The sequence below is a fragment of the Vidua macroura genome, chromosome 5 (genome assembly GCF_024509145.1).
Source record: "Vidua macroura isolate BioBank_ID:100142 chromosome 5, ASM2450914v1, whole genome shotgun sequence".
NCBI lineage: Eukaryota > Metazoa > Chordata > Aves > Passeriformes > Viduidae > Vidua > Vidua macroura.
Window position 1 is genome coordinate 60,098,703 of NC_071575.1, and position 11,918 is coordinate 60,110,620.

Below are 11,918 nucleotides of genomic sequence, written 5' to 3' on the forward strand. Positions count from 1 at the left end.
GGGTGTAACAGCATTTCTTTATTTGCAGCTTCCTATACCTCAGATGTGTCAGGGGTTAGAAGGCACATGGAATTCACTGCCATTGCTTTCACACAAAAGCAGAGCTAAACCCCCACAGCTCTGCTTTCCTCACCAGCTCAGCTTGACTGGGCAAAGACTGAGGATAGACTTCAAGCTAATTGCTTTCTTGAATAACACTAAACATCAAAGTAGAATCTTCAGGTTCAGTTCTTGAATGTACTGTATTTTATAAAGCCGAACTAAATAAAAGCAAAGATACAACAGAATTCTTAGCTAAATGCAGTTACTTTTTCCAAGCTACCAACTTATCATTTTCCACAAGTTTTTCTGAATACCGAGAGTATATTCATATCAGCCAACACATTTTCATAACTGAAGGTCACAGTTTGTCCTGGGGTTGTCAAAAACCTGATATTCATACGCCTTGTGATTTCTCTACTGTCTCATTTAAAAGAATTTATGGTGTGATACAGAAGGTTAAAAATTTTATTTACTTTTAGTCACTCTTATCTACAAGAAACATTTTGTAAGGCTTTTTTAAAATTTTAAATTCACAATTTCTACTGTCTCTCTGATTAACTACATCAAATTCTGCCTTCAATATCCCTTAATTTTGGAAGGCTGAGAACTTAAAATATAGTTTGTGTCCAAGCATTAAGGATGCTTTTTCTTAGTTTAGTATTGAGAAGGTTTCCTTTTTTTCCAGATTAAACCTTTTCCTGTGTTTCTGATAAGGAAGGAAGTTGTTGAAAGATGATGGTAATTCACATTTCAGACACAGCAGATTATATAATCAACTTACTTTGAGTTTCGCATTTTCAGGATCAGCTGCATCAACTTGGTAAATGCATTCTGGAGGTTTCCTTTCCAACACATAGATTGTCACAGCTGCATGGATGTAAGACTCAGTGTTATCTGGGTAAAAGCAAAGGGCACAGCAGCAAAGAGACTGATGCATTGAAGCTGTCAGGATGTATTACTGCCTGCTGCATCTTCTCACTTCACAAGTATAACTCCAAAATCATCACAAAGATCACAGATACTCAAAAGATAAAAAGAAACCAATTACATATCTGTAAACAGGCAACCACCATTGCAATATGAATTGTCCCTCCAAGGGAAAGTATGATCTTTCCTTATGGCCTATCTTGAGTTGTTCACAGGTTATGGAGTAAATGATGCATTTGGGTTACATCTGTGGGGTTTTTTACCATGCAGATGGGAAGAAAACAGTTTGTGCAAGGTCCTCACCACCATCCCCTTCCTGTCCACACCCTGTGCCCTGCCAGGAGAGCTCAGAGCCTTTCCTCTTCATTTCTGCTTTTTGTTTACACCTGTGAAGCAGATAAGTAGTGGATGGTGTGCACTGACTTAAATGTTTTCTTTACTAAGGCTGATAATTCAGTGCAAGGTACGTTTCTTTCCATGCCAGGGATTCTCACAGCTGGGCTATCCTATACTGGACCACAGGCAACAGGCTCATCTCTCCTTGGGCAGAGCAATTAATAGGACAACAGATCTTCAGATCACATTATTTGCTTTATGCCCATTTGTGTCTGCTGGATCTGCTCTTTCTGGACTATTAATTTCCACTGTGACCCCTACTGACTGCTGCTCCTCATCAGAGCAGTGGGAATCCCAGAGCAGCATAATGAGTTGTTCCCAGAGGACAACAATATGAATACAAAGTTTAATGAGAGGGAGATGCTTTTTCATAAACAGCAAATGCGCAATTAGTGTCTAATTGTGGCTGGTACTGTTAACTAAAGCCACACAGTTAGACAGATCAGACATCTGTGCTCACCAATTTATGGCAGCTCTAGCTGAGAGTTAAGCGGATGCCTTTATTTGTAACAAGCTCCCACGTAGTGTGTTTCATGCTGTGTCGATCCCTCCAAGTGTCAGATTTAATTATTATTAGATTCCAGTGGCACCCATGATATGCAAGACACCAGCTATACCGAGAAGATGACACAGCCTCTTCCCTGGGGGAAGATAATTTGCTTTACAAACTAAGTATTGTATGGAATCAGGGATGTCAATGTGCTGAGGAGGCATCAGTGAGGAGGGCTGAACGTGAGAAGGTTGCTCTGAACACGTCCCTGAACAGCAGGCAAAAGTCAGGCTGCAGCCGGGATTCACTGCTCCAGTGTGGTCAGTGCAGACCTGCAGCCAGCTCTGAATACCTGCCACAAAGGGATCATAGTTTAGTATTTTCAGATTTTTTAAAACTGAATGTTGAAGTAGGCTTGGACATACAGTGTTGTTAGGTCAGCAAGTCTTCAAACAGTACTTTATGGAATAAACTGAACTGTTCTGTCTGCATGTGAACACATAATAAACAAATCATTATATTCTGATGCATCTGGTACCGTTTTTGCAGGTCTTCTTCATTAGCAAATAAGCAAGGTAAGATCTCTTAGAGAGTAAAACAGTTATTTCCCATCCTCTCTATCAATGGCAGTGTCACTCACATCAGGTACAGCCAAGCCTGCAAAGCCTGCACTGGCCACAGCTGCAGTCCAGGCTCTCCAGCCTCATTCCCAAGGCTACTGCACATCCTCCCCCTTGCATCTTTGCCCCTGGTCTAAAAGTCAACATGCAGGAGACATAATTCTCTGCCTCTTTCCATTTGTACCACCATAGATCACAATCTCCGAGGTCTCAATCTTAAGACTGTTTTTCAACTTAATTTCTCATGTGAAGGTGCAAATGCAATATGCAGATATAAAACATCTACAAAGGAAGGTTTTTATGGTTTTCCCACAGAAATTCTTGCACATACAATATGCACTTGTTGAAATTTATCTTGCTGATCCAAATCAGCTCAGTTTTCATCAAACTACAGAAATATGTACCCATACTCAATGGCTATAATCCCAGCAAACTCCAATTTTCTAACTTAAAAAAATATGTATTTATTGGTATAATTTTTTCTTTTAATTCTTCAGCTGCTTCAAAATGACTAAATAATTTTTAAACAAAATTTCAAGAAAAATAAAAGGGCATTTCCAGAGATGAAACATACCAACTCTTAGTGTAAAACAAAGCTCTGATAAAAACAGTGTCCTGTTCGTCACTTGTTTTCCTAAAGGAAAATTCCTAGACTACTTTACCTACAGGCACTATATGAGCTCAATTTTTTTTAAGCCAATATCATCTTTTCAAGTATTGTTCTTTTCAAATTCTACTATTATCTTACTTTGAAATGCCATATTTCCTTGAAATGCAGGATGCTCATTTTTATCTGTTATGTGAATAGTCAATATTTTAAGGTCAGTTCTTCCAGCTGTATCTTCAACAAAAATCTGCAAATCAAAGCTCTTTGGCATAGTTTCATAATCTAGGACAGGGTTTCCAGTGGTAATAACCTGAAAATAAAAGATTATTATTAGCACATGATGCAAGAAATGAAACTTATAGTCCAAATGAGCAAATACAAATAAAGGGACACTTTCAATCAGTAAAGAGTGAGTGTTTAAGATGATCTTTTACTTGTTGGCACATTTCCCATCAGTGGCAAAAATGTGACAGAAACAGAGTAAAGAGACCAAAATGTTGTGTGGCTTCATGGAGTAACTCAAAGATCTTTTGTTCAAGGAGTAGTTTGAGGAGGAGACAGCTCTGAAGAAGCTGCCCTGCCTCACAGCTTTTTCTTCAAGTTCAGGACTACATCTTGCAGGTACATGCCTGTTTCAAGTGTTTTCCTGTCCACATCATGCTCCAGGAGCATTCAAGGTATGATGAGACTGAGAATTTGGAGGATGCCTTGCAAGATACAAGGGCAGCTTCATTTTTCTGTGGATTAGAAACATGAGGAGGAAGATCTTTTCCTTGAAATAAAGAGTGTGGAGGCAGGAGATCATATAGTCTAGCAGCTACCAGAATCTTCCCTGTGCAACCTGTATCTGGGAGAAGACTTGCAGGAAAAGCACAAAAGAAGGTAGCTTCATGGGTACATTGGCTGAGAGAGGCATCAGAATTGTTTAGGGAAAATGCTGAACTAACTGAAAAAATAACCTAGGCCTTGAGTTTTGCAAGATTGATAAGGAAAAAAATTTGGTTTATTTTGTTTTGGGGATTATATTTCAAAGGCTTCCAGCTCTGCATATTGCCTCAACACAGAATATGTACTAGCGCAAGACTGACATTCTTTGAGAAAAAGTAAAATGCAATTATTCTGGATTTAGGATGAGTCTCGAGCAACAGGAGGATGCTGAAAGTTGTATGCCTCAATCTTCACTGCTGAAACCAATAGATCTTTCCTTTCATGGACAAGAAAGGAAAAGGTGACAGTTTAGTTTTTTGTGTGGCTAACAAACTGTGAAACTTGAACACAGTAGCAGGGTGCTGTGAAACTGGGAAGGAAAACTGTTAGGGCTCATGAGTATATGTGACAAGTAGCATGTCAGTGTATTTACAATACTGCACAATAAAGGAGGCTGAAGAACATGCAGAAACAGAACAACAAAATAAATTCTTGGGTTTAGATGAGATGCTGTGGGCCAGAGGACAAACACAAAAGTGATGTTAGCACAGTTAGAAGACAGAAGTCAAAATAGAGACAAATAACAAAGAGTCGGAGGGGAGTGAAGAGAAGCACAAATGTTTTGTGCCTTCTGGTACATAAAACAGCTTCTGTCTGGAACCTCATGGATCTTTTTGTTACAATACTGCAGGAAAAAATAACTGTGTCCTGGATGGTCTCCTCTCCTCCTACTATACAGATACAAGTTTCCCATAAAAGTGATGCTAACACAGAAGAAACATCCTAAAAAGCTTGTCACAACAGTGGAAAGCTTGATGTTCGAAATGAATGTTCGATGGAGATCTAAATACCATAAACACATACAATGAATTCAACATTTTAAACTGTCCAGTTCTGGAGATCATCCCTCCAGTTCACAGCCAAATATTTTCATTAGTTCTGTGACTACAGCCAGACTAAATGTGCCTAAATACACATCTTCCACCCTCCTTTATAAAGGCCTTGGAAGTGAAGATGTGAATCTAAATGGTCTTTTTCTAGGTTGCCTTTGAACCTTTTTGGGTTCAGCCCACTGGTGTAGGCTGTGAGCCAGAATTCACCTTTCCTTCAGGTAGGAGCGAAGCTTACTGATAAAGGCAGGACTGCACACACTTGAAGCAGCTGCAGGCTTCATGAAAGGGGATCTAGAGTCACCCCTAAATTGTCTATCACTCATTCCACATGAGAATTTCACTGCTCCCTGCTCCACCACCAATATATTCAGAGAGCACCACTAAGAGCACCCAGGTAGTTTCAGGCAACATCAGTTTTTTATGCATTCCACAAATCTTCTGCTCTTGAGAACCTTCAAACAGGAGCAAGGTGAGGAGGAAGGGACAGGACTGAAATCTCAGAAACTGTTACTTTCTCAGAAGTCTCAAAATATATCAAGAAATGTGATATTGCTTTCTGCTGCTGCAACAGGACTAAATGCACTTCATAAATACTGAAAAGCCTATTCTAGCAGGTACTTAGCTAATCTCATAATTCATTCATGAAATACTGCCTTTTTCTATATCTTAACAAAGATTTAATGGCAGCAGGTAGAGCTGAGGTGTCTGGTTTTGGATCAGATCACTTTTGTGAAATACTGTACAGATCTGCTACAAGTATAAGTAATTAAAAGTAGCAATCTTCATCAAGTAAATTAACTAAGAACACCCATGTATTTATCCTTGCTTTACGAGTTGTAATTAGAATTCCTCTGCTAATTTGCAGAATTTGTATGTAGATCGCTTTGTGATTTTTTCATGACTGATATTCACTGGCTCAAACTCTTTGTTCTACTCCTCCAAGTGATGTAGGAAACGTTGAAAAAAGCAACAGTTCAAGCAAAACATAGAAAGGTTCAGAGGCCATTCTGGTAATGTGGCTGTGGTATGAAATGGATAGAAACTGGCACTTTGGAAGAAGCAGTCTCCAGTCTCCAGCTTTTTTGGCCATCCATTTTCATCCTTGTGTCACCCTCCACTGTTCTAGGACAATAATTTCTCCATCATCCTCGCCATAAAAAAAAATAAAAACAAGAAGGACTTTTTGTCTATTATTTTTCCTCCTTATTAACTTCTCATTCCCACTCAACAAGCAAAAATATAAATTCTTGTGCATCATAACATAAAGATGGCATGGGACAGGAACAAGCAGGTATATAAAAGGACTACGGTTTTTTTGGCAGCAGAAGGGATCACTTTAATTCAAAATGCCAAAATAAAGCTTAGGAAGGGAGTCCCTACATTATGGATTCTCTGTCAGCCAAGCCAGTTTTAGGGATGTATCCATTTCCTTCTGATTGTTACACAGAAGTCAAGGAAGGAGCATGAAGCAGAGTTCAAGGAGGCTTAGGTTAGATATCAGGCAAATGTTTTTCACCCAGAAAGTGGCTGGACACTGGAACAGGTTCCCCAGGGAAGTGGTCACAGCACCACGCCTGGCAGAGTTAAAGAAGCAATTGGACAATGCTCTCAGGCACATGGAGTGATTCTTGGGGTGTCCTACATAGAACCAGGAGCTGGATTAGATAATCCTGAAGGAACCCTTCCAACTCAGCATATTCCATAATTCTATGATTCTATGATCTCTTCAGCTGACCCAGTCCAGGTATGTGTACAGTCCCACCCTATGCTTCACAGGTGAAAGAGGGCTTTTTTGAGAAGTTTTTAAACCATTTCACTAACCTGGCTGAGGAGTAGTAAAGAGCCATCAGAGTTGGCACAAGTGAGCTTCGTGCTCTGCTGGGAGGCTGGAGAATAGGAGCCACAGCAGCTCCCTGCAGGCTCATCAAATCCATGAGCCAATACCACCCAGGGCCACAGCCTTACTTTTTCCAAATTTTCTCCCAGAAACACCAGCAAAGAGAGCAAGAAAAGAGCTGTTGTATCAGTTCTGTGAAAACCTGAACTTCCTTGGAAACACCCAGAAAAGGATATTAAACCACCTTTTTAAGACTCTGCACCATTTCTATCTGTATCTATTAAAGCCACCCTTCAGTGTCACTGTTCAGGCTCAGATGTACAAGCAAGTTGCAATGGGATGACAAGTTATCATGCATCTGAACACTCATTGCCTGTGACAAATGTGAGCTAATACTTGCTGATTTATTAAACAGTGAAAATCAGCTTGAAGTAACGGAAATTGCTCTGCATTTGCCATAGGACAAGAGCATGCAATGGATAGAGACAGGTCACAGATGTATGGAAGGGTGATAACTTCTGTATCAAGATAACATCCTCATGTGTCACGGCCTTTGTTCAGAATTAAAAATTACGTTGATGTAATTCAGCTTCATTTATTTTGGAAGTGAGACAAATTAATTTTAATTCTTAAATTCTTGGTGAGAGTGGCCAAACAGAAGCTGTATGTGGTTTAACTAAGGCATTTTCATTTCACAGTGACTTCATACATATTAAGCTGAAAAACTTTGTATAAAACCTCAAAACAGAAGCGGATCCTCCACGTTTTTCTTCACCTCTTATTTTCTAAAAATCACATTTTTTCTATCACAGAATTAATGGAATTATTGTGATGAGTGATTTTTCCTAGATGCAATTAAAAATCATAATTACTATTGCTATTCATCTGTCATATCTATTACAGCATTTTTGAATACTACCACAGTCTGCATTTAAAATTCTTTTCTGATTAAAAGATGAGACATTGTGCACTGTCAGTGCTCAGTAATCCAGGAAACATCAGCCTACAACTGAAAATTACTCAAGTTAAACTTAAAACTCACCCTGAATTCAAGACCTCCTTTTGGTTTAATGTCAAAAGCTTCTGTGAGCGGATTTGAATTTACTATGGTAGGAAGAATTGCAACACCTTCAGAAGCCAATGGAGAAAGAGTCACATTAAAGTTATAGACTGCAACACCAGCTGCTGAGTTTTCTTCAACAGTGATTGTTGCAGGTAAGCCCTTAAGCAACTGGGATCTTCTTCCTGCAGATGCAAATGAACATAAAATTACTTGAGCTAACAAGTACACAGCTTTTGTCAAGAGCTGTCATTAAGGAACACAAAATGCTCTGACTCTCTTTTTACCTGTGAATGGGGCCTTATGGTATTAAATCCAGTGTTAATGGCAAAAGAATCCATCTTTTCTGTAATTCAGTCCTATAGTGTTGTCATCTAGAGTAGTCATTGTTAAAGTATTATTTTACTGCATCATTTGTCTTCATATATGTCTTTATATAGAAGCAAAGAAGCCCAAAATTTTCTATTTTTTAATTTTGCCCCCTGTACTAATTAGTGCCTCTGTTCACTGTTACATCAAGAAGTACCTTGAATCACACAGACCCAGATACTAAAGAAGCAATGGGTTTTTGTGGACTGCACTATCTGCAGCACCTATGTCCTCCATTTTCCCTCTTCTAATTCTTTCTATGGCAGCTGTGTGCAAGTCTGGCTCTTGAGTAGTGTGAGTCAGTAACAATTTCAGGAGTGGCACTGTCATGTCTCCTGCTTTGAGCGAGGAAGAGCAACCTGGAGTCTTTGGAGAAGATGCAGGCCCGCAAAAGCACACTATGGTTCACACTATGGAAGCTGCATGTGTTGGTGAGGCATCCAACAGATTTGCACAAGCTCCTCGTTTGTCCAGACCTCTGGACTCCCCAAACAAACTTTTTGCTTTCTCTGTCATTTAGCTTCAAGTTTTTGGTATTTTTGACAAAGGCCTGTTGTGCTTCATCTTATGAAGAGTGTCTAGAAAACTTAAATCAGGACTGCTTTTGAAACAACACTTCAGTAGTCTCACATCCCTGAACCAGCAGTGTACCCCAACACCACACTAGGGCAGGGCTGACTGTTGCTTGGGGATGGATGCTTCACTGGCTCATCTGAAACACTCTCCAAGAAAGCTGGCTGTGTTCAGCCAAAATTCCTACACACTCTGTGCCAAGAGGGAGACAGATAGTGCCCACTCAAGGGCCTGGACAGGCTCTTCATACACCGGAAATTACTGTAGCAAAAGCCCCATGAAGTCTTTTTTTTGGCTGCAGAGTTGCAAGGCGAAAAGCTGCTACAGGAACTGGTCTGAGACCATTGGAGCTGCAGCCTAAGGGCCCCTCCACAGCTGCATGGAGATTCACATGATCCCACACTGCAAATACAGCAGGTTCATGAGTCATTGATCCAGCTGGGATTATTCTGGCATTTATGGAAAAAATGACATTGGAGATACTCTACAGGTACAGGGGTGGGATGTGGGAGCCTGTGAAGTGGGAACTGCCTGAAAGAGTTAATCTGAACAGGTCAATCTGACACCCTGTTAGGACTGAGCTCAGCTGAGCTGTTACTGATTTATGTCAGCAGGAGCAAGATACAGTGAAGGACTAAGTTTTTATTACTGTTATTACAGATTCTGGAAAACATCATCAACAAAAATCACCCATGCAAATGAGGCTAGGCTGAGAGAGGCTTCTGGAGGTACATTTCCATAAGTGGAGCTGAACTTCAAATAAAATCTCCTGTGGACAGTACTTAATGAATTCAGCTCACTCATCAAGCCACAGTTCATTAATGGAAATCATTTCTAAAAACAATGAAATAATTTTCAGTATTTAGAAGTGTAGAAAGGAGTTGCTATTTTTGTATTATGTCCAAGGATTGCATTGGCTGCTTATTCAGAATTTGTCTTTCTAAATCAAAAGTTCTAACTTCTTGCTCTTTATTTTTAACTGAAATTTTAGGTACTGCATCTGAATGGCTTCTTCTTTTTCCAACCAGTTTTACAAAAACTCTCCTTCCATATTTACAAATCCTTTCTTACCTCTTTACTTTGTAGAACAAAATATTTCTGAAGCAATTTAACACATTATCAGAATTGTCAATGACAACCATTGACAAATAATGAGTCCGAGACAAAGCAATCATGAGATTATTTTGGAGAAGTTTATTTATGTTTAAAACTTATTTATCTGTGATGCGTCAGTCTTTAGACTGTGCTTGAGTAACACCTTCAAGATTTTCTCTGTCCACAATCATGCAAGTTAGAAAAATGCTATTTTTCAAAGAAAGCTGAAAACGGCAGGTAGTTTCTTAATCACAATTTTGGGAACATCAGGAAAACCACTGAATACTGACAGGTTCCTGAGGGATGGCAGAACTCTTACAGTTCCTTGAGAGCAAAATGACCCTACCTAAGCAGGAAGCTTACATCAACACCAGTGCTTCGTGTGCCGTGCAGACTTCAGACAGTTTGAAGATCTACCAAGTTGCTAACGTGCAAATACTCATATTGGCAAATCTCCCATGTATTTACACCAATTAAAGTTAGTTATGTTATACTACTAATATTGTCCACAACTTTCTTTCTGTTTGATCCTGTTTGGTTGCTTTTACTTTATCAAAGAGAAATTTTATCAATATATGAAAGGAAGATACTGGAGTATAACTATTAGTTATTGTTTCTTGAAGAGCTGACCTCCTTTCCCACTCCAGTGCTATCACACTGTGGCTATTAGAAATGAGTGCCTCATCCAAAAAAGAGTTTTAGCAAAGAGTCATATTCTCTTCATTATATGCCGTAACCACAGAGCCCAATCCATTTCAGTAGGAAACTAATTGTTACTTGATTTTTCCCATCTGTGTCTGATCCCTAAATATGTATTATAAAGTTCCCTAGAGAAAGCATAACAGCCAACAGTGTTCTAATTTTAGCAGCATAATGAAATCATGTTCTTACCAGATACTACTTCCAGCAAAATTAGGAAAAGAAGCATGTTCTTCATTGTCTTTGTTACCCTGTCCTTCATGTTCCCAGGATGCAAACTGAAGGAAGATCACAGTATATTTTCCCCAGTTTACATCAGCTTCACCAGAATTCTTCCTCTTTTTCATGTTGTGCAGTGAGAAATGAAACAAAGGGCCCGTGTCTCTAAGGGAGTTTCCAAACACTGTCAGCTTGTTTGCTTGTCAGGGAACTGCTCCTTGCTGACACTTCATTCACAGCCCTGGTCCATACTTGGGAAAACATTAATTGTCCTTTCACTATAATTATCTTATTCATTGAAGCATTATGAAGAGAATCTAGTATGTTTTAAATCTGGAAATACCATGATGCTTTCACCACTCTGGCAATGAGGTGCTTCACTTACCAGAATCAAATACTCATGTTTTTAACCCAAACCAAGAACCTGAAGTTTTTTTAATTTCTGACTACCAGAGAATCATTCAGAACACACATGCTGTAGTATTTGGAGGTGAGACATGTGTAGATGATGAAGTTTGTACATGATGCAGCTGTGCTGTAGCTGTCTCAGAAAGAGCATGGGCCCATGGACCCCCACAGATTAGGCATTTAACTTGCTAGCCCACAATAGAACCAATTTTTTTTTTTTTTTTTTTTAACTAAGGACAGTCCTGGTGTTATTTCATGGAGCATAGGAGAGAAGTGACATGAATACTGGAACTGGATGCAATATAGGAGCGTTAGAATTGAGTCACAGAATAATTTAGCCTGGAAGGGACCTCTGGAGGTCACCTAGTCAAATATCCTGCTCAAAGCAGGCTTAATTAATTCAGGTTGCTCAGGGATTCATCTAGTTGATTCTCAACACCTCTGCACAAATTTAGCAGCTCTGCTAAGAGGCAGAATTTTGAGAGTCAGATTTGACACAGCTGTGGAGAAACCTGACTGATTTGTGATCTAAGCTGGCATCTCTAGATGTTTCTGCACGACCTTCTGTGGTTGTCCCACTGAAAACTGACAGTAGCTCAGAAAGTTGGTCCTTTGCTTGTGTGTTTTGTGTAGCATGAGCATGTTAATTGAACATGCTGAACATGAGCAGCCAGTTTAACACCAGGGCAGGCATTGCCTATGCTTGCTGCATTCACACCTCAGGCTATGGTACCAGAGGATTCTGCTGACACAATG

General features: G+C 39.6%; 1 protein-coding gene across 1 annotated transcript in view; it reads right to left on the minus strand.

The window, feature by feature from the left end:
• The window catches only part of CDHR3 (cadherin related family member 3), a 34,213-nt gene extending 23,416 nt beyond the window's left edge, over positions 1-10,797 (minus strand). The window contains exons 1-4 of the mRNA XM_053978104.1: positions 10,728-10,797; positions 7,782-7,984; positions 3,224-3,392; positions 824-909 (exon numbers count right to left, since the gene is read on the minus strand). Coding sequence (XP_053834079.1) covers positions 824-909; positions 3,224-3,392; positions 7,782-7,984; positions 10,728-10,797 — 528 coding nt within the window. The remainder of the gene's footprint in view (positions 1-823; positions 910-3,223; positions 3,393-7,781; positions 7,985-10,727) is intronic.
• Between the last annotated feature and the right edge of the window lie 1,121 nt (positions 10,798-11,918).